The 27158-nt window shown below is 46.6% G+C and overlaps 1 protein-coding gene across 1 annotated transcript; it reads right to left on the reverse strand.

Moving 5' to 3' along the window:
- Window positions 1-499: 499 nt before the first annotated feature.
- Window positions 500-25690, reverse strand: rrp36 (ribosomal RNA processing 36). The gene is made up of 8 exons (XM_015954494.3): window positions 25539-25690; window positions 9799-10168; window positions 6694-6826; window positions 6561-6627; window positions 6368-6472; window positions 6204-6281; window positions 4764-4881; window positions 500-833 (listed from the first exon to the last, which is right to left on the reverse strand). Exons 2-8 carry the CDS (start codon window positions 10133-10135, stop codon window positions 694-696), a joined length of 978 nt encoding a protein of 325 aa, XP_015809980.3. The 5' UTR covers window positions 10136-10168; window positions 25539-25690; the 3' UTR covers window positions 500-693.
- Window positions 25691-27158: the final 1468 nt, after the last annotated feature.

Raw genomic sequence — 27158 nt, forward strand, 5'->3', positions numbered from 1 at the left:
GAATCAGAAACTACAGAAACAGCTGGAGTTAGTGGATGTAAATTAGCAGGGTTAGATCTACGGTGTTTATAAAAACCACTTATGGAGGGAACAGGAGGAGAAACCACTGAGGAATGAGGATAAACAGACCTTAAAAAACTTGGACGGATGAACCGCGCCGCAACGCGGCCTGGCGGGAATGCGGAAGTGTCACCAAACAAAGGACAAGAAGCTAGAAGATCGCGCCGATGTTTACCAGATAAACCACGCTTTAAGAGAAGTCTTATTCTCACCTGGATTCCTGCTCGTTTTCCTCTTTTCCTCCGACGTTTTAAACCCCTTTGAAACGGTCTGGTTGAGACGTGGCAGTAAGGACCTGCTGACCTGGTCCCAGTCTGACACTGGGAACACTCAGGCCTCGTTCGTTAGTCACGTTGATGTTAAAATAAGAACTGTTCACGCTGCAGACACGTGAACAAAACTGTTGTAAGGGAGCGAGATGCTTGATCAGAAACTCACAGAAAATTAAAACTTTTTATTTTATTTCAAATAAACAAATATGAATGTGTGAAGGCTTTCTCAGGTCAGAGTCCAGCTGAAGAGGAAGGACGGTGACCCGACTGATCCTCTGAGCTTCACAAGTCACGTTCCACCTGGGTTCTTCAGCAGAACCGGGTCAGTCTTTTTCCTCATGACCTTAAATAACTGGATGTCTCAGGAAGTCTTATGGCTGGGCAGCTTCCGGCGGTCCTTCGCAGCGTTCCTCTTCCTCTTCTTACTCAGGAAGTTCTCCAGTTTCCCGCTCTTTTTCAAATCGAGGTATTTTTCTGCCAGCTGCAGCTTCTTCTTATCAGCTGTGACAAGAAAAACAATCAGAATAAAAATGCCTCGTTTTATTCTTTCATTAATAGAATCGAAGCCATTTTGGGCCAACTTTCCCATCCATCCGTTCTTGTTGCCGAGCGTTATTTACTCATGTTGTGCCATAATAACCAGGCTGGGGTGCAACGTTCCAGCTGAAGCTTTACTGCAGGACCAACTGCACTAAAGCGTAGAGGCCGGCCGATGTATTACAGTCAGGTCCATAAGTATTGGGACATGGACACAATGCTAACATTTTCGGATCCATACACCACCACAACGGATATCAAATGAAACGAACAAGATGTGCTTTAACTGCAGACGGTCAGCTTTTATTTGAGGGTATTTACATCCAAATCAGGTGAACGGTGTAGGAATTACAACAGTTTCATATGTGCCTCCCACTTGTTAAGGGACCAAAAGTAATGGGACAATTGGCTTCTCAGCTGTTCCATGGCCAGGTGTGTGAGTTATTCCCTCATTATCCCAATTACAATGAGCAGATTAAAGGTCCAGAGTTCATTTCAAGTGTGCTACATGCATTTGGAATCTGTTGCTGTCAAGATGAGATCCGAAGAGCTGTCACTATCAGTGAAGCAAGCCATCATTAGGCTGAAAAAACTAAAGAAACCTATCAGGGATAGCAAAAACAGTAGGCGTGGCCAAAACAACAGTTTGGAACATCCTCAAAAAGAAGGAACGCACCGGTGAGCTCAGCAACACCAAAAGACCCGGAAGACCACAGAAAACAACTGTGGTGGATGACCGACGAATCCTTTCCCTGCTGAAGAAAACACCTTCACAACAGTTGGCCAGATCTAGAACACTCTCCAGGAGGTAGGTATGTCTGTGTCAAAGTCAACAACCAAGAGAAGACTCCACCAGTGTGAATACTAGGGATGTGAGTCTTACCCCCAAATTCCACTACTTCCGCTCCGCTCCGCCCCCGCCTTCCGCAGCCGCTCGCTTCCGAACTCAATTTTTACTGGTACCCGCTCTACAACGGCTCCGCTCCGGTGCGGAGACCTGAGGTGGGCAAACAGGCATGCACGGGATTTTCGAGATCTTGCGATACAGTCCGAGCAATAAACGCGGAAGTTAGATCCAAACACCCGTTGTGTGGGAGAAGCATCGACATGAGCTGTTTAATCTGCCCATCATTTGTGTTGAGAGATCAGCAGTGTTTGGATCAACAAAGTGGACTACTTTGATAGTAGAAACTGTATTTATGGCTTACTTTTGTGCATTTAAACTTCAGCCGCCATTGATAGTTGTTAAAAGTTGTTAAACCTGTGCATAAGAAACAAAAAACGCCTTTTGTTTATCGATTTATTGTGAAATAACGGAAGTTGTGCTTGCTCCTTTTCCTGTTGGGCGGTTGTGATTTATGTCCATTTACTGCGGAGGTGCTCCGGCGTCCGGCAAAAATTGGATCGATTCTATTTTTGCCAGACGCCGGAACAGAGGGCGGCGCACGGCGCCGCACTGCCGGAGCACGGCCGCAGTAGTGGAATTGCTCTGACTGACTACAACGGGACCGATTTTGCTCCAGCGTTCGTGTCGGAGCGGAGCGGAGGTAGTGGAATTTGGGGGTTAGGGCAACTCACAATTTGATTCGATTCTGATTCTTGGGGTGCCGATTCGATTCAGAACCGATTCTCTATTTGAATCGATTCACAATCAGTATTAACAAAGAGTGTGAGCTCCAGGATGAACTACTTTGTTGTACAAGGTAGTTAAAGCTATGGGACATTTTTAGTAGACTTCAAACTGGTCATGCTCCAAAGAAGCTAATTTACACTGTAAACTAAAGTGATTCTAAACTGTAAACAGAAACAACCTTTTTACCAAAAGGCAACATTTATTTTTGCTTACCTTGTAAAATATAACAAATCTGTAATTACCTAACAGTAGCTTTGAAAGTAATACGGTCAAATACTTTGAGTATGTGTAGAAACAAGTTACATGAGTAATCCTGAGTACTCATTTATCAACTTAGAAAATAAATATGAGAATATCTCAAATTTCTGAGTATGGAAAAAATTACATTCAAGTGCCCTCTTATCAGCAGATTCAAACATAAATCATCTCAATTTATGGGACCACAAAAGTAATCGGAGTACTGACTCCCCTAACAAAGATCAAAAAAGTGCATCTCAAACCTGCAACGTGCCAAATATTTGAGTTCTTGGAACTCATTCTGAACCTTTGTGAATCGATTCTGAATCTTTATAAATAAGAATCCCGATTCAGACTTGAATCGATTTTTTTCAGCGCCTCTAGTGAATACAGAGGGTTCACCACAAGATGGTGAGCCCAAAAACAGGAAGGCCAGATTAGAGTTTGCCAAACGTCTAAAAAAGCCTTCACAGTTCTGGAACAACATCCTACAGACAGATGAGACCAAGACCAACTTGTACCAGAGTGATGGGAAGAGACGAGAATGGAGACGGAAAGGAACTGCTCATGATCCTAAGCATACCACCTCCTCAGTGAAGCATGGTGCTGGAAGTGTCATGGTGTGGGCATGTATGGCTGCCAGTGGAACTGGTTCTCTTGTATTTATTGATGATGTGACTGCTGACAAAAGCAGCACGATGGATTCTGAAGCGTTTCGGGCGATATTATCTGCTCATATTCAGCCAAATGCCTCAGAACTCATTGGGCGGCGCTTTACAGTGCAGATGGACAATGACCCGAAGCATACTGCAAAAGCAACCCTTTTGAAGGGAAATAAGTGGACTGTTGACCAAGTCAATCACCTGACCTGAATCCGACTGAGCATGCATTTCACTTGCTGAAGACACAACTGAAGGGAAAAGGCCCCAGGAACAAGCAGGAACTGAAGACTGTTGCAGTAGAGGCCTGGCAGAGCATCACCAGGGATGAAACCCAACATCTGGTGATGTCTGTGTGTTCCAGACTTCAGGCTGTAATTGACTGCAAAGGATTTGCAACCAAGTATTGAAAAGTATAAGTTTTATTTATGGTTCATATTCTGTCCCATTACTTTTGGTCCCCTAACAAGTGGGAGGCACATATGAAACTGTTGTAATTCCTACACCGTTCACCTGATTTGGATGTAAATACCCTCAAATAAAAGCTGACAGTCTGCAGTTAAAGCACATCTTGTTCGTTTCATTTGATATCCAATGTGGTGTATAGAGCCAAAAATGTTAGCATTGTGTCCATGTCCCAATATTTATGGACCTGACTGTACATCTTTTCTTTATTGGCCATCGGCTGGAATTTTTTAAAGGTTGATTAAAAAATAAATAAATAATCAGTCACCTTTTTCATTGTTTACACCTAATGGAATAATCTACTCAGACGTAAAATGTTGTCTGTTAGATTTCCCAGAAAAAGGATTTCAGCTAACAAGCTCAGTCATTCTGATCTGGAAGCAGGAAGTTTAGCTTTAGCTTAGCATAAACAAGGTTCCAGCGTAAAACGACGCACAATTTTCCTTCCGAGTGAACCATCCCTTTAAGTTGGTGCTGTTTTTATGTATAGTTTGGATGTTTTTACTACAACGCGGTACTGTGCTTTACTTTGTGGGTTTTGGTTTACTTGAGGACTCTTCCTCGGCCAGCACCATTACTCCGGGTACGTTTGATTTTCTTTATTTTAAACACTTAAGAAAAAACTTGAGTCTGTTCTATTTTCTATTGTTCTGAAACTGTTTGCACGTTGTTAATGTTTTGAGTTTGTTTTATATTTGAAGTTCAATAAATATTAAAAGATTTACTGACTTGTTTCGTTTATACTGCACACAGCGAGTGTTCAGTTGTCTCAGTCAATGTGCTGCTAAAACGTGTGCATCAGCCTTAATGAATGGCTTTAGATATCTGCAACAGAATTCTTCAAACAAGCCCGTATCGGTCGGCCTCTGCTACAGACGTTCAGACTGAAGTTGTTCTCACATTTCTTGAGGAAGAACGGATGATCTCCGTGATGCGTCTGCTCCCTCTGCTGCCTCTTGAACTGCAACTCTCTCTCTCTCTGCTGTTCTTGACTCAGTCTTGCTCGCTCCTGGTTCTCCTGCACAAAGTGAGGGTTAGGGTTAAAAACGGCCCGGTGGGAACTGAGGTGAACTACAGGGTGGACCACACAGAGACCAGCTGCAGGTCTGCGAGGCTCAACATCACTAGGGCTGGAATCAGAATGATACCCATCTGTAGATGGAGGAGACTCTGGGGGTGTTTCTCAACGTCGAGGCGCCTTGCTTACGAGGACACGGTCCTTCCTTGGTCACAGAAAACGATTAAATGGAACAGACTTGCATCACATGGCCGCGGCTTCCACGGCGGTCACGCAACGCCACACGACACGGGAGATAACGCTATGTTTTTATACGCATTCGTTTCAATATAAATATATAACGATCATAATTCATGTGTGTTTATTAAATTAAATATATAAGCGAGTTACCCGCTAGCCACAGAAGCTGCAACTACTAAGCAACTAACCAACCATAGCTAAATTCCTTGGATCTAAAAAACATTTTAAATTAGCTGACTTACTTTTAAACTTGAAAATTGTCCCCGAAGTAGCTGCCGGCTTCTGATCCGCCGTCCTTTTGAAAATACCGCGGTGTATTCTGGGTAATTTTTGACCAAGGCTAGGCTACAAGACACCTCCCGTGCATCCTCGCTCAGCTAGCTAAACGGCTAACAAACGGAGAACACACGCCTCGCTAGAACATGAACATTGGAACACGTCTTGGTGGCTCCCGATGACGTATCTCCTAGGCAACCGGGGCGGGGCCAAGACATCGAGGCGAGGTTCCTTGGCACTGAGAAACACCTTTTATTTAGGGCTTCCTAGCAAGCCGACAGCGCTGCAGACTGTGGGTCTACGCCTACAGCTGCAGCATGAACCGGGGGGACATGATGAGAGCCTTCGATGAAGAGTCAAACGTGTGCCTGATGGAGACGACACCGTTTCTCTGGGAAGACCTCCAGAGCGCTCCATGTCAACCATCATTGAAACCTGAGAAATGTGCAGCAAAGGAATGAAAACAGAGATAAACTGCTTTGGTAACACGGACTGTGCCACAGAAGTGGGAGGAGCTGGGACAAGTCTCAACAAAGCCTGTCACCAGAGTTGGTTTCATCAAATCAAGCCCTCGTGTGGTGTGAAAGCTCACCGAACTCTGAGACGTGGGTCTCAGGATCCTCAGAAAACTGGTGCTACAGGTAAGATGTGAACGTGGGCGGACGTGGAGCAGGGGTGTGTGTCTAGGTTGGACCAAGCCACTGAAGGACCCACCTGGACCATGCTGGTGTGACCAGCGAGCTTCTCCCTACACTCACGTGGGACAGAAACCTGGCTAGAAAAGATGACGTCATGGTGATCCTCACCAGTCTCTTCAGCAGGAACTGCAGCTCCTTCCTCTTCTCACCGTCTCTCTTCGTTTTCTTCAACTTCTTCTGGATGATCTGCACAAACATGTGTTTTTAGCCTCTAAGGTTGTGCATCTGTGGCCTCAGAGCAGAGGCTTAGGGTTTGTTTTCCTTTGACTCACCTCCTTCTCCCTCAGCTTGATGTCACTAATGAACCTGTACGTCTTCTCAAAGATTTCTGGTTTGTACTCCCCTGACAGATCGTCAAACCGAGGATCTCTCCTCATCTACGACACAAATCCCACACGGGGTTTAAAACTGGCGATACGGATTAGACGAGTAGAGGCAAATGCAGCACGGCCGCCTCTCACTTACTGGTTTTCTACTGGGAACAACTTGGCGGATGAAAGGTGCTGGTTTCTTGGCTGAGATCTCTACGGGCCTGAAACCAGAAGCACAATGAAACCAGAACCGCAGACTTGTTTCCATGAAGGTTACTGGATCTCACCGGTTCTTGTTCAGTCGTTTCTTCTTGCTGACGTCTGCACTCCTTCTGCTGCCGTAAGCGACCTCATTGTAAACTTTGGTTCCCACTTTATTCTGCAGCATAATGATGTCCTCAAAGGACATGTGGGACAGCTCTGGACAAGGACAAGGACGCAGCATGAAGCAGTGGATTACATTTGTTTATTGTTGTTAGACTCTAGTAAATAATCTAATACAGCTGACCGCTTTAGAACGCTCCCACCGTCAGACCAACAACATCCTGCAGCCTTCACCTGTTCACGACCTCGGGGAGCTCCAGCAGAGGCGAAGCTACACCCCAACAGGTCCCTCACAGGGACCCATACAAACACACACACACACACACACCTTACACCTAGTTAAGGGCTGCATGGTGGAGCAGTTGGAAGCATTGTTGCCTTGCAGCATAAAAATCGGCAGTTTGATTCCCAGCTGCAGGTTTTCTACATGGAGTTAGCCTGTTCTCATGCACGAGTGGGTTTTTTCCAGTTTCCTACCACGGACCAACAACACACGTTAGATTAACCAGAGACTCTAATTTGTCCTTTGGTGTAAGCGAATGTGTGTCCAGGGTGTCCTCTGCCTCTCTCCTGGTGCGGTAGACAGATGACAACCTGATGTCTACCTGAGGAAACGCTGGACAGTTTTGTCCTGGTTGAAGCTCAGTGAGGCCCACCACACGTGTCCTGGACCTTATTCCCACAAGGTCTTTAAAACACTTCTATGATTCTTTTAGAGATGAGGTTTTAACTATGATGAACTATTCCCTTCAGACGGGGTCTTTCCTGCCGCTTTTAAACGGGCGGTGGTGAGGCCCCTGCTTTTTTCTTTGGGCCCTGGCACCTCCCATTTGGGGGCCTTTGGAGTTTCATGTCCCAAGTGTCAGTGATGGTTTGTGTTCCCCGAGCACGGCTGCAGCTACAGTGATCCCTCGCTACTTCGCGGTTCGTTTATCTTGGATTCACGACTTTGCGGATTTTTTCTTTGGAGCGGTGGTTCACCCTAACACCAGACAGAAATTTCTCTAGGACATTATGAGTGTCTATAAAATCATTAAGTTGAATTAACCTGTTTAACCCTAACACCCCCCAATTGAGGGCCTCTGCTTTTTCGCGTCCCAAACATCTACAACTGTCCACATTCTCCAAACACGACTAAAACCACAACCAAACAGCCCAGATGGGAAACAGTGCGCCCTTAATTAACCATATTTGGTCATGCTACATCCTCAGCATGTGAGGGACCCCACCCCCACCCCCACCCCCCGTTCCCCTGTTCTACCACTAGATGCTGTTCCTACGCACGGTCAGAGCTGTTCTCATATTTAGGAACATTTTCATGCACAGGTACAAATGGGTAAATACCACACAATGTGTAAATTAGTGCCTACGCACAAAATACACACAGATCTGTCCGTAAGTACAGTTGATAAATGAGGGCCCAGGTTCTCCCCCACCTCAAGACCCTCACAGCCCCTCTCCTGGACCCTCTGCAGTTTGCCTACAGAGCCATCAGGTCTGTAGATGATGCCATTAGCATGGCTCTACACTTCATCCTGCAGCATCTGGACTCCCTGAGTTCCTCCGCCAGGATCCTGTGCGTGGACTTCAGCCCCTCCTTCAACACAATCCTCCCAGACCTCCTCCAAGACAAACGGTCCGAGATAAACGTACCTGACCCCATCTGCAGGTGGATCACTGACTTCCTGACAGACAGGGAGCAACAAGTGAGGCTGGGGAAAAAGTCTCTGACCATCAGCACCGGTTCCACTCAGGGCTGTGTCCTCTCCCCTCTGCTCTTCTCCCTGTACACCAACAGCTACACCTCCAACCACGAGTCTGTCAAGCTTATCGAGTTTGCAGATGACACCACCGTCAGACTCATCTCTGACAGGGATGAGTCTGCCTACAGAATGGAGGTGGAACGGCTGGTGTCCTGGTGCAGCCACAACAACCTGGTGCTGAACACCCAGAAGACAGTGGAAGTCGTTGTTGTGGACTTTAAGAAACACACGTCCTCCCTGACCTGACAGACTTAAAGCCCAAAACCAGCTCGGCGGAGACAACATAGCCTACATTTTAGCGTTTCTTTACCACCATGGATGAAAGATGACGCTTCCACTAAGTTTCATTGGAGGTGCGTCCTTGTCTCCGCTCTCTGCTGTCCTAGTGCGACTCATCATGGTCAAATTATTAATCGACCCAAGTCTGATCCAGCCTGCCGGGCTTACTCCGTTTAGGCTTGGATCATACAAGCGGGGATGAGCCGTCTGGAGGTCTACACAGACGAGACGCGCTCGAGCGGCTCAAGCCTCACCGGTTATGATGGATTTATACATTTATTTATTTTCTACTGTTGGTGGCGTCTTAAAAATCTTCATGAATTTTTCCCCCAGTGGATAATATTGAAACTGGTTAAACTGTAAAACCCGGCCTTGCTGTAACCCCCTCCCCCGGATCTGCACACATCACGTAGGCGAGGCGTTTTGAATTCAAAGCAGCACATTTGGTCTAAAGGTGAGGGATTTTCATGTCTGAGACCGGAGGCGCCTTCACTTTGGAGTCACTCTACCGCGTTTTTCTTGCTCAAAACGCACAGAAAAACTCCGTTAGCTTAAGGTTAGCATGTAGCAGATGTCTTGCTGATCTCCGACCGTGGAGCATGAGCTGATGTAAAGAGCCACGACGCCTGGCTACAATCGCAGCGGTTTATGATTCAACAGTCCTTGGTCTGCTCATCTCTTATTCTTTGTTTTTGCAGCAGTTAGCGAGTTCCTTATGTTGTGAAACGGAAATCAAACCCTTCTGATTCAGAGACCAGTACAGGCAGCAGCGCTTACAGGAGGCTGAGCAGCAGCTGTTAGGTTAGCCACCAGCCAACCTCCCCAGCAGCTCAGGCTCCTCTTGTGCTTTTGAGCCGAGTGGAACCGAGTCTCTTCACCCCCCATCCTTGTCCTTCATTTTGTTTTCATCGTTTGAACCCCCCCAGACACTGAATCTAATTTTGTTTAACACACTGAATCAAGTTTTCCATTCATAAACAGATCTTCAGGCACAGGAAGTAATAATTACACCAGGAGCATCATCACCTGTTCTGATTTCTTCTTTAGTTTGGGTCCCACTGCTACCACCAACATCATCATCATCCTCTTCAGTCTCGTTCTCCCCAGACGATTCACTGCCTTTACCCTCTTCTTCTACATCAGTAGAGTCATCATCATCTGATGCCTCTTCACCCTCCTCCTCTTCATCACTGCCTTCGTACTCCTTTCCTCTGTGGTGGAGCTCACTTGTCTGTAAGCTAGCCTCTTCTCTCCTGGCGAGCAGAGCCAGGTCCTCCGTGTGAGAGTCTTCATCGCTGCTGCTCACCGCTGATGTCTTCTCATAGACCATCAGCTTGTGTCTCTGCTTTTCTTTGCTCTTCATCTTCAGTGTTGTGCTTCCAGTAGCTGTAGACCACTGATGGACGAGTTGGTGAATAAAGCGCATAAATCAGTTTCACAAATAAGACACTATGAAAAACAGAGATCCAACAAACATTCCTGCTTAACGTGTTGATTTAGCAGCTTCGTCTGAGCCGAACGAAGAACTACTTAGACTGATGAAGCTGAAGTTAGCATTTTTCATCAGCACTGGGTCCAAAACAACCTCTAGATCAGGGATATTCCATTCCGGGCCTGGAGGGCCGGTATCCAGTTAGTTTTAACCTGCTTCAACACACCAGAGTTCAATCAGCAGGTGATCAACAGGCTTCTGCAGAGCCTGATGATCTGCTGCACAGGTGATAAAACCACTGAATCTAGTGTGTTGGACCAGAGAAACCAGTAAAACTTGGCCAAGAATTGAAAGTCCTGATCTAGACTGTTAAAACCTGAACTCAATTATTCTAAACTCCAACAGAAAGCCAGTTATTTATGCAGTTGGTCCAGTCCTTAAGCTACAATACCAACACTGCAACTAGAGTTGCAACGATTATAAATGTTGGTGGTACGATTAGAGTCTGAGAAATAGTCACGGTTTCATGATTATCACAATTATTTTACATGAACTGATATCACATCTCTATTAACATATAATCACACACACACATTCTATGAATTATTGATAAAAGGCATGAAAGGCTTTGAACGCCTTAAAAACATCTCTCGTTCCTTTTCAGACATTTTGCTTAGAAAAATTCACTCTAGTAAAGATCTGCAACGTCGGCGTTTTATCTCCACAAATAACACACGCCTGGAGGAGTTCTGCTGTGTGGTGGAGTTGCTAATGCTAACGGTTAGCTTTTGCTAGGTGAGATGTTCTCTGCTGTTTCCTGAACGCTAAACCAACAACAGCCTTCCCCGTTGTGAGTAAAGATGGGTGAGTCCATGAATGTTAAGTGACAGTGTGACGTAGATCTGTCAGGATTTTCTATGGAGCTAGGATTGGGACAATATTCAGCGTAACTTGTACCAAGTTTTGTAACTTCGAACATGTTTCATCACATGTAACTTTGGATTTGTTACTTGTAACTTTAGTTTTCTAACTTGTAATTCTCAATTCGTACTTGTATTTCTTGTTTTGTAACACCGTAAGTCAGTTTGAATGGCGTACGGTGGGACAAATCACAAACATTTAATATAATCACATTTCCCCTGGCGATTTGTGGTAATTATTGAATAATATTATATATTATGTCCTAACTCCTTCACAAAGTAGCCTATTTATATTTTTCTGGGCATTTGTAGGAAGACAAACACCCGTGACTGTTCTACATTACAGGAACACGACAGTCCTGTTGAGGGTCTGACCTCATGAGGAAATTACTATGCAGTGATTTTCTCCAAAATGACTGTGCTTAAATTGCTCTGAAAAGCAAATAATCACATCAGCGCCAAGAAACTTCATTTCCCATGATGCTTTGCACACGGAAGCATTGTGATGACGTCACCGCCTAGTACCAGAAACACGTTCTGCGCATGTGCGGGAAGCCGTGGACTTTTCCCGCGAACTAAGACCATAAATCTTCAGCAGAGACAAAGAAACCTCGTTCTTTTGCCCAGGATACCTGGCGGTGAGGACACGCTTGTCGAACGCTCCGACTTCTTTGAGCACGCGGAAGCTCTAAGTGCCAAGTTGAGCCACGGAACTGCTGGAAACTAAACTGCAAGCCCATCAGATCTGCTCGTTTCTGCTCCCCTCCAGCTGATGTTTGAGGACACAGAACTGCGGAGGGAAACAACAACTCCATCCAGCTCTCAGAAACGCTGTAAGTTGTCAAACTCAGCCCAAAAGGAACTTCGTTTTCTTTGTGTCCAGCCGTGGAGAAACACTCGTGGAGCCAAACAACGGAGAAAGCATCAAACCGGCGGATGACGCTGAAAGCTGCGGAGAAACACGGAGAACCGTCAAATCAAAACAGTGAGGGACGCTTCACTGTTCTGGTGATCAGAAACTCATCTCTTTCTCTCATTCTTTCCTTCTCCCGTTTCCTCTATAGTCTCGAATAAGCAATAAACCGCGTCTATTGCTTAAAAGTAGCTTCGTGCTTTCCTCTTTCGTCCCAAACACGTCAGTCGGGTCATTTTGAAAGAATAAACTGCTTATTGATCATTGTTTGGTATCTTTAAATGTTTTCTGCTTGGCCACGTGGTTAAACTAAAAGATATTATTCGTGATTAATCTTTTGTGTTGTTTCATGATCTTTTGAAATGTTTTGAGTGATTTTAAGGTTAAGTTACTACTGATTCTAAGTGCTTTGGAAGTTAAAGTGCAAGTTGCCACCCACACTTTAGCCAGACAAAGGAGTCAGCCATCTTGTATTCAAGACTCCATTTTGAATCCATACACACGCACACACACTACTCCTTTGTGAGAACAAAGGACCCCATTCATACATCCTACATACACACAAAACACCTTGAACATTATTTTGAATATACATCCTTTTATTATATCACATGGTTATTATTCATTTATGCCACTGTTTATTCATTTGACAAATTGTTAATTAAATGTTATAAAATTCAGATTTTTGTGTCCAGTAGCTTTGTTGTGTCGAAGAGAAGTCTCTGCTCCAAGGATTCTACGAACTTCAAGAAAGACTGATAAGAGTTTTGGATTCAATTTTTCCCCGGAAAAAGGGGAATGGTGCCCCGTATATCTAAGAATATCTTAATTAATTAATAAATCAGTAAATATTCCCATATTTACAGAATTTATTGAAGAATCCAAAAGTAAGTTGAAGCTTACTAATTGTTCGCTCCTAATAACCCCAACATTTTATTGGTGCAGCCCGTGTGAGGCTTGGATACACAGAGATTTCTATCCGGCACAAACAAACAAATAAATCCAAAGAGCTTGAATTAAAAATAATCCGTTGTTCAGCCTTGAACCAGCAACAGAGTGGTGCTGATTTCGCTGAGCAGGAAGCTGCATCGAACTCTCACCAGTAACTCAGTGCTTCTTTAAAGGTGCAACGTGTAAATTAATTCTGGTTAACCTTTTAGGTTAAAATTCAGCTTTTCCTTAAAGGTGCAACGTGTAATTAATTCTGGCTAACCTTTTAGGTTAAAATTCAGTTTTTCCTTAAAGGTGCAACGTGTAATTAATTCTGGCTAACCTTTTAGGTTAAAATTCAGTTCCTCATTAAAGGTGCAGCGTGTAAGTAATTCTGACTAACCCTTTTAGGCTAAAATTAACTGCTAATTTAGCGACTTTAACTCACAGTGGCTATTATAACTAACTGAAACCTTCACTCAAAGACTGATAACACCCTGTTTGCTAATATTCTGAAGGAATAACTAGCATATTTAACACTGCAAGTGTTGTAAGACGTTGCTACGGCAACGCACCAGCTTTTGCTAAAATACTGAAAGGAATAGTATTTTAAGCGTCAGTCACGGCATTCCGTGCAATCTTAAAACGCTAAAACCTGTGCGCACAAAGGTTAATTTAGTGTTTTTCTGCTACAAAGCTAGCAGTTGCTGCCCAAAAGGTGCAGCTTGAGCTATCTGCAGAAGCTCTACTAGGCTATTTTTGGTTCGGTTGTTAAAATGGAGGGACAGAGTAGTGAACTGACCAACTCCCAGCAACCAGGTGGCGCTGCGGCCCACGACTATGAACCTGGCCTACTTTCTGGACAAATATTGTCCAAACTGGTCGCGGTTGCTCGAGAACCCGACTACCCTTCTAGGGATTTCACTGAAGAACAGCGTAGCGACGAGCTAGAAGCTGTAATTGATCAAATAGAAAACCCGGATGGTACAAAACCAATCCAGGTTCACTTAGCTAAGTTAGCCCTGATCCTCTATCAGAGAGGACTCCAACGTGGTCAGAAGATCATGAACCTCCAGAGTATGCTAGCTGAAAAACAGCGAAATGGAAGGCTGATCGAGGAAGACAACACCAGCACCGATTCTGGGGAAGATGGGGAGGAGACCCCGCCCCCTTCTGCTGATGACAACAGACAGTGGGAAGGGGGGGAACACCGTGACTCTGAGGCTGAGCCAGAGTGCTCTCCCACACCGGTACGAAAGCAAGCCGGCAAAGCCAACCAGGGTCCGCCCAGGACGATCGCCAAAGACCAATTGGTTTCCTCCACCCAAGGTAGCGAGGGACCGCCGTCCCGCCGTAAAGGTAGGCTACCTCCTGATACGTCTCCATACGATAATCAACAGTATGTGGTGTGGGACTCTCTGGACGGACGCACGCCGCAGGGGAGAGATGAAGCTCATCTGTTCCAACCTTCGGCCCCGTTCCCTACACACACTATAGGGCATTCAGGACCACCTAGGGGCCGAGAGCAGTTCACCCTCGAATCCCAGGTTGGACCCTCATCTTCACGGCCTTCTCAATCAGTGAGAAGTCGACCAGCTGAGCGGCACCTCTATTTAGACCGCTCCCCCAGTCCACGAAGGGTGCAAGGTGCCGATTGGGGTTATGCACCCCAAGCTGCACCTCAACCATCCACCCATCCTAGCTACTCCGGTATTCGGCATGCCGATAACCAGCTGCATGACCAAGCATCATACGCCAGTCCGTACCCGGACAGAGCGTATTACGCAGAAGCCCCAGTTGAAAGACGCAGGCTGCACTACGCAGACGTGCCCCGGGAGGAGGACCTCCCAAGACACCCACGTGACGTGCCAGCAGCCCGCCACAACATGCCGAACCCCGATTTGGGCCCCAGGAGTCAACATTGGGAGCCCAGAGCACACCAGCGATATCCAGCGCCTTCTGAGACAGACCGTGGGTCAGAGTCAGAGGATGACGCGCCGTACCGTGAGTCAGGGCTCCGTGTACGTCAAATTGAATCGCTAGCTAAAGACATAGAACGCTTTGATCCTAACACCAATGAATCCAACGTCGACGATTATCTCAGGGAGATAGAACGTTGTCTGCTTGATCTTCCAGCACCCTCTTCAAGGGAAAAGCTCAAGCTAATTTGGAAAACCACATCTAGAACGGTGCACGGTTTCATGGAAACTCTACCACCTGACATTCGAGATCGGTACTCCTCGCTCTGCCGAGCGTTGAGAGATGAATACGCCACGTATGCAGACTCTGCGTCAGCTACAATGGGGGCCTTCTCCATCAAACACGGGAGGAACGAACCCCCCAGAGAGTATTATCGCCGACTCAAAAGTGCTTATTTCCAAGGTCGAAACGGCCCTGGGCTCGAGGAAGACCCTGCCTTCAGATCCCTGTTCATTCACAACCTGCACGAGTGTGTTCGATCCGAAGTCTCAATGTATTGTCGGATGAAAAAACTGACAACTCAGGAGATTAGGAGATACGCTCAACAGGCTTGGGAAGCCGGCGGAAAGCCCCAAAAGCCTGACGCACATCACCGCGTCATGCACCTAGCTCCCGACGCCGAGCCGCGTTTGGAGCTTGAAGGCACAGAAGCTCCACCCACTAAGCCAAAATCTGCTAAACCTAGACCTGCTAAACCGCGAGAGCAGTCCCAATCTCCTCAACAGGGGAAGGGGGGTGCTGATTGGCTGCCTAGGTCTGGACAATCAGACAGGAAGTGGCCCAACCAAAACCAACGGCAAGCTGGTCGGAACAGTGGAAGGTTTAAGGAGCGCCGCCCACAGGTAGGTCCCGAACACAAGTCCGCAGGTGAGTACTTGACCAAAGACGACCTCCAGGAGATGCTTCAGCAGTTCCTAGCTAAACAGAAGGAACAGCTGAGATCTGCAGATGAGACCCCTGCACCAAAGTCCGCTTCTAAGAAGCCAGACCCAGAGCCAACGTCCGCATGACTAGGCGTGGCTCAACCTCCCAGCGTGGCCAGGACCTACCTGATCAGCTGGGGGAACACTACTGGTAGATCACAGGAGTCTCCTGAAATCTACCCCCCAGAGAAACCTGATACTAAATTTCTGAAGTTCCTTGGTGACTTAACAAACCATGATCATGCTCGCCGTTTGTACTGTAGCACCAATCTAGGTGGATGCATACAAGTTGATGCTCTGCTGGATACCGGCTCAGAAATCACCCTGATGTGCTCCACATTGTTCCATCGCGTGTCTGACACCATGCGGTCGCTCGGGAAACCAGTCCAGGTTGAACCTTGTGACCTGAAAATCACCAGCTACACCCAGACCCGGGAGTGTATCACTCACCGGGCGTGGCTGGACATCACCTTCCAAGACATGACTCTGGTTCACCCGTTTTATGTCTGCCAGCTAGACACTGAACCACTTCTCATTGGTCAGGACCTGCTTGAACGTCTAGCTCCCCTCATCGACTGCCAGAAGGGTCAACTTTGGGCTCAGGTGGAAACACCTAAGCCCTGGAACCCGGATAGCAGCCGACCATCCTCCATTCTTGAAGTCAGCCTAAGTGAGCCGCAAAACCCTTGTTCCAAGGTCATGCCCCTCCCTACAGCTCCCACAGACGATGTCCGCCTGCAAAGGCATGAAACCGCTCCTGGAACTCCGTTCCGCACACATTCATCTTTTCTCTGCTCGCTGAAGAACGTCAGCCTGCAGCCATATGCACCACACATAGTTGGTGGTCTTACCATCAACTGCACCCACATCTCAGATGCTCGCCTTGCTCTTTGGTCTGAAAAGTCAGCCATCAGCCAGCAGACGTTTGAACACCTGCGTCAGAAGGACCCCCTTCTGGTCAGTGTGACACGTAGCCATCGGCTCTTGTCACCTACTTGGCCGCAGAGGCTCCTGAAAGCGCCAGAGGTCTGCTCTCTGACTATCCAACTTGGAGCAAGACAGCTCACACATACATTCAGCATCATACCACAGCTTGATCCACCTGCACTCATTGGAGCAGATCTGCTGGTTCGACTAGGTGCCCAGCTGGACACTTGCAATCAAGTCCTTTGGGCCCGGGCCACACCTTCCTCTGAGCCTCGCTCAGAAGGCCGTGAACACTTGCTGTCCGGACAGACCATTCCACAGGCCTGCCGTGCAGTGGTTGAGGCCAGCACGGTTCTGCCCCCACTGGTCAAAGGAGCGCCTGTTCGTCTGACTCTGATGAAGCATCAGAAGCTGCCAGGCACACAGGCCTTCTTCCAGCCATCACCACACTTCTTGGAGCTCAACTTAGCCGTCTGTGGCACGCCACTCTTGGAGCTGAACACTCGTTCTGCGTACTTGTTGGTCGAAAATCCGACCCAGAGTCCTATCCACCTGCCGGCAGGAAAGCCCTTGGGCATGCTGATAGATAGCTCATTCCATGACTTCGAACTTTCAGTCCCCGTGATCGGACAACTTCCGTTGTTCTTGAACGACAGACAGGTTGGTGCAGACACATTCAGTACTTTCCCTTCACAAATGATTACCATCAAGCGGCATGAAGCCCTTCCTGAGGAACCCATTTGCAGTGCAACCTTAGATACTGACGGCGGTCAGTGTCTAACGGTTTTTGCAATAAATACTCAACCCTCTGAGTCACCGGTTGAAAGCCCGGAACACCAGAGACCCTCCTCCTCTGAACCTTATGACGGCTTCGAGGCCGAAGTCAGCCAGCAGCTTGACAAAGCGGATGCGCTGGAGTCAGAGGAGCAGAGAGCAGCGCTTAGAAGCCTGTTCTATGAGTTTCAGTCCATCTTATCCAGGGACTCCCTGGACTGTGGACTCACAAACCTGCATACGGTTCGCATTCCAACGAACCCGAATGCCCCTCCTACTTTTGTACGTCAGTACAAGATTCCCCTCGCTGCTTATGAGTCGATCCAGGAGATCCTCGATCAGCTGAAGGAGAAAAACATCATCAGAGAGTGTAACTCCACTTACAACTCTCCCATCTGGCCGGTTCTGAAACCGACTGGGAAATGGCGTCTCACCATAGACTATCGTGCACTGAACAAACAAGTACCTCTCTCCAGGTGGCCTATGATCCATTTAGATCAGGAGCTAGCCAGAGTCAGAGATGCTCGTTTCTTCTCTACGGTTGACGTAGCCAACGGCTTCTGGACCATGAAGGCTGAGCCGGCGGACCAGTATAAGCTGGCTTTCTCCTTTGGAAATCGCCAATATACTTGGATTCGCTGCCCCTTTGGCTACTCTAACTCACCTGCCGAGTTCAACATCTTCCTCCACAAAGCCATGTCAGATGCTGCTTCCAGAGGGAACCTCATATATGTCGATGACATCTTGATGAGGAGTCGAACCTTCGAGGAGCACCTGGCCGAACTCCGTCACGTGCTGCAACAGCTCGCTGACGCCGGAGCTAAATTGGCGATTCTCAAGGGACAGTGGTGTCGAACCAAAGTGGAGTATGTTGGACTGCTGGTTGGCCCTAATGGAGTCGAGCCCCAAGCGGGACGCATTAGAGCCATTCAGGACATCAAAGCCCCAGCTAATCTGACCGAACTCAGGAGCTTCCTCGGAGTCTGCAACTACTCCAGGCAGTTCATTGAGGAGTACGCTGAAATAGCGAGGCCCCTCACTGAGCTGCTTCAGAACGACACACCTTTCGTGTGGTACAGACCCCGAGAACTCTCCTTCCAGTTCCTAAAACAGAAGTTGGCGTCCGCACCCTGTCTGGCTTACCCAGACAAGGATAAAGAGTTCTACATAGAGGCTACTTTCTCCTCTCACTGCCTGAGCGCTGCTTTGAAGCAGAAACACGATCAGGACATGAGAGTTGTGGCATACGCCAGCAAGCCTCTGAGCAAGGTGGAACTCCAGTTCTCAGACTGCGAGAGAGCTCTCCTCTCTACAGTCTGGGCCGTCGAACACTTTCGTAGTTACATCGGTGGACAGAAAGTGATCATTGAAACGTGTCATCAGCCCGTCACCTTCCTAAACAGCCAGCGTCTGCGCGAAGGAAGAGTGTCAAACAGCCGCATTGCGACGTGGATGATGGTGCTCCAAGGATACAACATTGAGGTCAAGTATGGTCAGAACACCAAGCTAGCGCTAGGACAAGGGCTAGCAGGCTGCCAGCACTGTGACTCTGACTCCGTCATGGGCCCCCTGGACACACCTGCCGCAGTCTACCCAACCGCATCCAATCATCGCTACTTTGATGAGAATGTTTGCCAAGGGCTTCCGAAAGTTTACACTGACGGATGCGCCTACCTTCACGAAGGCCAGCTCCGTGCCGGGGTTGGAGTCGTTTGGGTGGACTGTGACACTAAGCAACCAAATCACTACCGGTTGGGCCAAAAGTCTAGTCAGTACGCCGAAATTGCTGCAGTGTTGATAACCCTCCAGCAGGCGGCAGCCTTGGACATCACTCAAATCGTCCTTTGCTCTGATTCAAACTACGCTAGACACAGCTTCATCTCTCACTTCCCCATGTGGAAGGAGAACCACATGAAAAACGCCAGGAACAGAGACGTGAAACACTCGGAGTTATTCCTAGCGTGTGATCTGCTCACCACTGAGAAAGGCATAATGGTCTACTGGAAAAAGGTCAAAGGTCACTCCAGGACCCTAGGTCCAGAGAAAGATGGTAATGACGAAGCTGACCGCCTTGCTAAGCTCGGTGCTGACCAGGGAACCTGCTGGGAATTCAAAGACGAGTGGCTTCCACCCAAGGCCGTTCACAAGGTCTGCGCGATTACTCGTCGCCATGCTAAACAGGCAGACGAACCTCGGACCGTTGAGGTACCCGTGTTTCTAGGCAGACAACCACAGGACGCGGACTTAGTCACCATGCAGGAACAAGATCCTGACCTGAAGCTCATCCGCGAGCTTCTCCAAAAGGGCCCGATGTCTAAACAACCATCACCACCTATTGGTGCAAGCCAAGATTTGGTAAACCTGCATCGTCAACTCACGCACCTGAAACTACAAAACGATTTGTTAGTTTACATGCGTGACGATCACAGCCCGCCGCGCTGGGTTGTTCCACTCGACCACAGAGGAGTGATGCTTGCCTACGCCCACGACACTCCGGTTGGAGGTCACCGCGGAGCAAAAGCTACCCTCGCGTCACTGACAGAAGTAGCATATTGGCCGTCGATGTCCAAGGACGTACACAGCTATGTCCAAGGCTGCCTCATCTGTGCCCAGTTTCAACCCTCCCAGCCGCTTGCTAGAGCACCACTGCAACGCAGGGGAATAACCTTCCCTTGGTCCCACCTGCAGATCGACTGGGTTGGACCGGTTCCCAAATCGGCAAGAGGAAACAAATATATGCTAACTGTAACTTGCAGTTTCACAAAGTGGGTTGAGTGCCTTCCAGCGCCAAACGATACAGCCGTCACAACCGCTGTACTGCTGATTAACCACGTTTTCAGTCGATGGGGACTTCCACTCTGCATTGACTCTGACCGAGGAACTCATTTCACATCCAGTGTAATGACGTCCCTGTTTGAACTTCTGGGAGTGGAAGTGAGATTCCACCTTCCCTATCACCCACAGTCATCCGGACAGGTCGAACGGATGAACCGCACGGTCGTCTCTATGCTCAAAAAGTACGTCTGCTCCACTGGGAAGGACTGGGACGTCAAGCTCCCTCTGGTCCTGATGGCCATACGGTCCACTCCACAGCGATCCACTGGGGTTACGCCCTTTGAGATGATGACCGGCAGACTGATGACTCTACCACTGCACCTCCTGTATCACCCAGAGGATGTCAGTGTTGCCACTGCCTATACCGCTCATCAGTATGTGGCAGACTTGAAAACACACCTCAGAGCTACGTTCGCGCACGCTCAGAAGAAACTGGAGACCAACGTAGAAGGCGCTAAAGCCTACTACGACCAAAAGACAACCAGCCGCGAATACGAGGTGGGTGACAAAGTATTCTACTTTCGGTTCGCCCAACCGGCACGCAAACCTAAGAAGTTCCTGCCCTGCTGGTCAGGACCATTTGAGATCGTGGCAAAACTCTCTCCAGTTGCATACAGGTTACGCATCACCAAAGCGAGACAGGAGCCTGTCTACAAATGGGTGCATGCAAACCAAATCAAACCCTACGTCAAACCATCCCCGCGGGTACAGAGACCAGACTCCCCGCAGGAGGTAGACGTAGTCTCGACATAGTTCTATGCATGGAAATGGAAAAGGGGGGAAGTGCACGTTTAACCCACTAACATGTACTAACCGACAAAGAACCAAGCCCCCCCCCGCCGTCATTTTCACTAACCAAGAGAAACTCCTCCTAGAACGCTAACAGGAAGTACTTACTAAAACCTTACAGGGTACTCTTGTAACTGTCAACCTACATTCTGCTCTGATTAATGAATCTCTACGTGCAATCAAGACTTTGTCTGAAACCATACATCAGGATATTGTGTACACACGAGTGGTGAGAGATTTGATGCAGGACCTGCTCAGGGAAGTAAGTTCCACGCTGACAGCTTGGTTGAAAGTCGTATTTCCCCGTACTTACCCCTCTACTGTGCACCTTTCATAAATCCACCTAGCGTACAGCCTAGGCAGTGCAATTCCCATTCACGTTGGAAAAAAATTAGGACTCGGTTTCCTGTTAAACGTTCCCATAATTGTGACACCTCACATCTATAAGTTTAGGTCGATGCTGCACATTGGTATTTGAAAGGACGGTAGGCATTTCCACTTTGAACTAGAAACCTGACACTCCATCACCTCAACCTCGAACAGCATGACTCAGAGTTTGAGATCATGGACGCTTTCCTGGGTTATAACTTTGCCTTCGATTTAGAAATTGACCAACAATTACTGATTGAAGGAACCAACTTTGTTAAGTTCACACAAAACCCGCGTGAACTTACTTTGACGCCCAAGACGCTACATTGACACAGATTATACGACTTTAATCTGCACATTGGTCGCCCTGGGGATGGAATGGCTCATCACGGCCGTGATTGCTTATTCCGCCTACAGGCGTGTTAATAAACTCCAAGATAAGATGCACTTGCTCACCTACGGTGTGCCTCGTGACCGCGTTCGGGTAGACTCCAAGCGCGAATGTACCACACCTGTCTAAAGGGGGTGAGCAACATTTTCTTTGTTATTCTGTAACCCTAAGAGTAGTTCTCACTTTAGTCTACCTCACATTTTTTATCTGAGTGTTGCATTATGACACATTCTTTATAAGCTACACACTGAATGTATGACCTAAGAATGTATTTTATGAGACCTCAAGGTTGCTATGAATTTTCTTGGGTGTTATATGTTGTTTTTTTTTTGGGTTTTCTGTATTTTTGTTTCGTACTTGGTCACATATTAACTAGTGGTTATGTGCCGGCCCAGCTCAGTCTGTCAATGACTCTGTCTGACGCACCAGCACATTGTAGTACCTCTTAGTTTTATGGTCCTTGTTTTAGCCCAAAGACTGTCCTGATCCACCCTTTGGACCAAAAAGGGGGGAATCTTAGGAATCTTGGGACCACATAGGTCAATGCGCGTTTGCGAACTATGGACCTCGTACATCACCGCGTGCTCCATAAACTGAACTGTATGGCCGGCGGTGAGATGCCTTTGTGTCCCCTCGTGGAGTTAACCGCCCACCGACCTTCCTCCTTCTACACTACTACCTCTCGCATGGACGACATCATCATTGCGTACCACCTGCGTGAGTGGCTTCTTCTCGTTATGCGCGTTGGGGACTATCCCATTTCCTATCCTCTTTTGTTTTGTGCCTGACCAGGATCCAAGACAAAGACCAAAGGCGCCAGGATCCAAGACAAATACCAAAGGCGCCAGGATCCAAGCCAAGACCAAAGACAAAGGCGTCCAAGGAGACCAACGTCCTAAGGGACAAACCCACCTGTGCTTCCGACAATCAAGTCGACCTACGTTCATGAGGAACAAACCCATCTGTGCTTCCGACGATCGAGCTTTGGGCGCGATCCCCGAAACCAAAAGGGGGAATGTTGAGGGTCTGACCTCATGAGGAAATTACTATGCAGTGATTTTCTCCAAAATGACTGTGCTTAAATTGCTCTGAAAAGCAAATAATCACATCAGCGCCAAGAAACTTCATTTCCCATGATGCTTTGCACACGGAAGCATTGTGATGACGTCACCGCCTAGTACCAGAAACACGTTCTGCGCATGTGCGGGAAGCCGTGGACTTTTCCCGCGAACTAAGACCATAAATCTTCAGCAGAGACAAAGAAACCTCGTTCTTTTGCCCAGGATACCTGGCGGTGAGGACACGCTTGTCGAACGCTCCGACTTCTTTGAGCACGCGGAAGCTCTAAGTGCCAAGTTGAGCCACGGAACTGCTGGAAACTAAACTGCAAGCCCATCAGATCTGCTCGTTTCTGCTCCCCTCCAGCTGATGTTTGAGGACACAGAACTGCGGAGGGAAACAACAACTCCATCCAGCTCTCAGAAACGCTGTAAGTTGTCAAACTCAGCCCAAAAGGAACTTCGTTTTCTTTGTGTCCAGCCGTGGAGAAACACTCGTGGAGCCAAACAACGGAGAAAGCATCAAACCGGCGGATGACGCTGAAAGCTGCGGAGAAACACGGAGAACCGTCAAATCAAAACAGTGAGGGACGCTTCACTGTTCTGGTGATCAGAAACTCATCTCTTTCTCTCATTCTTTCCTTCTCCCGTTTCCTCTATAGTCTCGAATAAGCAATAAACCGCGTCTATTGCTTAAAAGTAGCTTCGTGCTTTCCTCTTTCGTCCCAAACACGTCAGTCGGGTCATTTTGAAAGAATAAACTGCTTATTGATCATTGTTTGGTATCTTTAAATGTTTTCTGCTTGGCCACGTGGTTAAACTAAAAGATATTATTCGTGATTAATCTTTTGTGTTGTTTCATGATCTTTTGAAATGTTTTGAGTGATTTTAAGGTTAAGTTACTACTGATTCTAAGTGCTTTGGAAGTTAAAGTGCAAGTTGCCACCCACACTTTAGCCAGACAAAGGAGTCAGCCATCTTGTATTCAAGACTCCATTTTGAATCCATACACACGCACACACACTACTCCTTTGTGAGAACAAAGGACCCCATTCATACATCCTACATACACACAAAACACCTTGAACATTATTTTGAATATACATCCTTTTATTATATCACATGGTTATTATTCATTTATGCCACTGTTTATTCATTTGACAAATTGTTAATTAAATGTTATAAAATTCAGATTTTTGTGTCCAGTAGCTTTGTTGTGTCGAAGAGAAGTCTCTGCTCCAAGGATTCTACGAACTTCAAGAAAGACTGATAAGAGTTTTGGATTCAATTTTTCCCCGGAAAAAGGGGAATGGTGCCCCGTATATCTAAGAATATCTTAATTAATTAATAAATCAGTAAATATTCCCATATTTACAGAATTTATTGAAGAATCCAAAAGTAAGTTGAAGCTTACTAATTGTTCGCTCCTAATAACCCCAACAGTCCTAACACACTGTAGAACACATTTAGACCACATATATTACTATAATATACTATAGCCATACATTTGATGTAGTAATGCAACACACTGCTCTAATATAAGCATATTTAATAACTTTAAGTCCTAAACAAGAAGCCCTAAACTCGAGTTGTAATATCCATTTTTTAGTAATGTTAGAATTACATGATCCAAAACATCTTACATTGGTGATCTTCTCAGTCCCTACACCCCCAGCAGGTCCCTGAGGTCCAGTGATCAAAGCCTACTGGTTGTGCAGCACCAGGCTAAAGACCAAAGGTGACAGATCATCTGCTGCTCTCCCCCTGAGCCTGAGATCGGTGGACTCAGTGGTCTCCTTTAAAAAGCAGCTGAAGCCTCGCCTGTTCAGGCTTTGGTGTGACCACCCATGTATCCTCCTTCCTCACTAGCTTCTCTTCATGGTGAGGTTTATGTCAGTTCTGTGTTTTTCTTTTTTAGCTCCTTTCTTTTTTAGTTTTTATCTTTTAATCTTATCTGGCTATTAATTATTTTTGTTATGATTGTGAAGGACCTTGTAATTTTTATCTAGCAAGTTTTGAAAAAACAAATGAAAGTTTCATACATAAACTGTTTGAGGATTCTGCTACTAGTGTAGAATAATCTATTCCAGGTTTAAAGAGTATAAACTTTGTAGTTTTATAATTAGATCAGATTTAAGATGCTCGTGGAGAGTAAGAGTAGTCGGAATTGCTCTTTTTAATCAGAACTACAAATGGAAACCAACTTTTGCTTCGTTCTTAGCCTGCTAGCTGATCCCTGCAGACTGAAGCTAAGCTAACAGGTGTAGGATAATCCCAACTACTAGTATATGCTTTGAATAAAAGGAAAAGCTAAACGATGTCAGATAAAAACACAAAAAAAGACTCAGTCTGCCTGAATAAGGTAGTCAGTCCGTCAATAACTCCAAGGATCAACCATGGTAGCTGAGCTTCATGCTAACACGTCACAAGAAGTACTGAAACATGGAGCCGCTCTTGGCCCTGACGGGTCGGAGCCTGCCAGCCCACGCGACTTCATTAACGCTCACTAATAAAACTTACTCTACCTGAAGTTGTTCCCTCGTTCTGATGGATTTAGTCCACGAACTCCATTACAACCAAGGTGTTATTTGTCTGCGGCCATGACGGTCTTCTTCTTCTTCTTCTTCTTCTTCTACTTCTTCTGTGGTTTAAGCGGCACTCGCCCGGAATGTTTTTTGCATTATCCAAAACTTTATTGCAATTCTAGAAATTGACAATTTCAGAATAAAATGGAAATATGCTCTGGAATAAAGCAGTGAACATATTATGCCTGGGAGGTTGTACTTCAAAGAGACACAGGCTGACTGCTGAACATTAAATAAGAAGCAAATTAGTGCCGTTTCAGCGCCAGAGAAACAGATGGCTGGTTTTACTACTCAGCTACTTTATAATTGACACAAAAGCTGTAGCAGACATTTCTCAGATTTACATGTACTTACTGCATTTTCTAAAAGAGAATATTTATCATTTACAATTTACACTAGATGGCTTTCTCATACAAAATTAAGTAAGTCTGTTGGTTGGGAGATTTTATTATCCAGATTAAAATGTAACCTTTACATTTTAAAATTTGATTTAGATGTAGCATTTAGCAATGCTAAAATTAGAAAACATAAGAACTGGGAGTTGCCCACATAACAACAGAATCTGCTATTGTGATTTCTGATTATGTTAAAGCAGAAGAACATAGAGATTGAAACAAAAATAATTTAGTCCAGAACCTGTGGAACACCAAGACAGACTGGTGCAATTAGACAGGGCACCAACCCAGCCCCACCTCAGCAGAATATCAATGCCCATCCCTGCATTTGCACAACTTCCAGAATATATAAGACATAGGACACCCAGGTAAGGTTGGGTCCTCCCCCTCCTGGACCTCCCCCTTCCCTGTGATGGGACAGCAGAGGAGCCACGGTCTACCCGAGGCCCCTGAACCCGGGCCAGGCACTGCTGCATGTTCCTGCCTTCTTCCCAGCAGCATACATGTCAGGACCCGACCCCCAAGGATCCGCCCAGATCCCCACACGGGGCCGGCCACCCCGACACCCTGAGCCTCCAGGCCTGTGTCTAAAATATTGTTAAATGTTGTTGCTAATGTAGCGTCATGAATGGCCTCTAATTTGTGACAAAGGTCACATTTTCCCAGCTGGGTCAAGCTGGGTCGTTCTGTAACCTTGCCCACAGATTAGCCCACCAGGAGCCGCAATGTCTGCTGAAACCATCTTTATCTGCTGCTGTTCCGTCCCAAGATAGACACTTCCAAGTTTCACAATAATAATTTTAAATAATAATTTTAATAAACTCTTGACTTTATTTCTGTTATTACAACCATCATAAATAATCTCGATTCAGTATAATGTATTTTTATTACTGAAATGGCTTATTATGCTTTGGGTATATTATTAATTATTGTTGATAATCCTAATGTGTGTTCAGTAAACCAGAAGGTCATCTTGCACGCAGCCACCTCATTCAAAGGGATCCAGGGTAACGGGTAAACCATCACACGTCTTTACTTCATGACCAAGCTTTCTGACGCTGAGAGGGCGTGTTCTGAGGGTTTTGTTAAAACCAAATCCCGCAGTAAAAAGTTCTGTTCTTGAACCATACCAGGAGAGGAGGGACGGCCCCCGAATCTCTACTAA

The sequence above is a fragment of the Nothobranchius furzeri genome, chromosome 7 (genome assembly GCF_043380555.1).
Source record: "Nothobranchius furzeri strain GRZ-AD chromosome 7, NfurGRZ-RIMD1, whole genome shotgun sequence".
NCBI classification, from domain to species: Eukaryota; Metazoa; Chordata; class Actinopteri; order Cyprinodontiformes; family Nothobranchiidae; genus Nothobranchius; species Nothobranchius furzeri.

Coding starts and splice junctions, on each gene's coding strand:
- rrp36 (XM_015954494.3), bottom strand. CDS start 10,135: ATGAAGAGCAAAGAAAAGCAGAGACACAAGCTGATGGTCTATGAGAAG. Junction 6,827..9,798: donor TAAAGAAGAAATCAGAACAG/GTGATGATGCTC, acceptor GTCCTTGTCCAG/AGCTGTCCCACATGTCCTTT. Junction 834..4,763: donor TCCGTTCTTCCTCAAGAAAT/GTGAGAACAACT, acceptor TTCTTGTCACAG/CTGATAAGAAGAAGCTGCAG.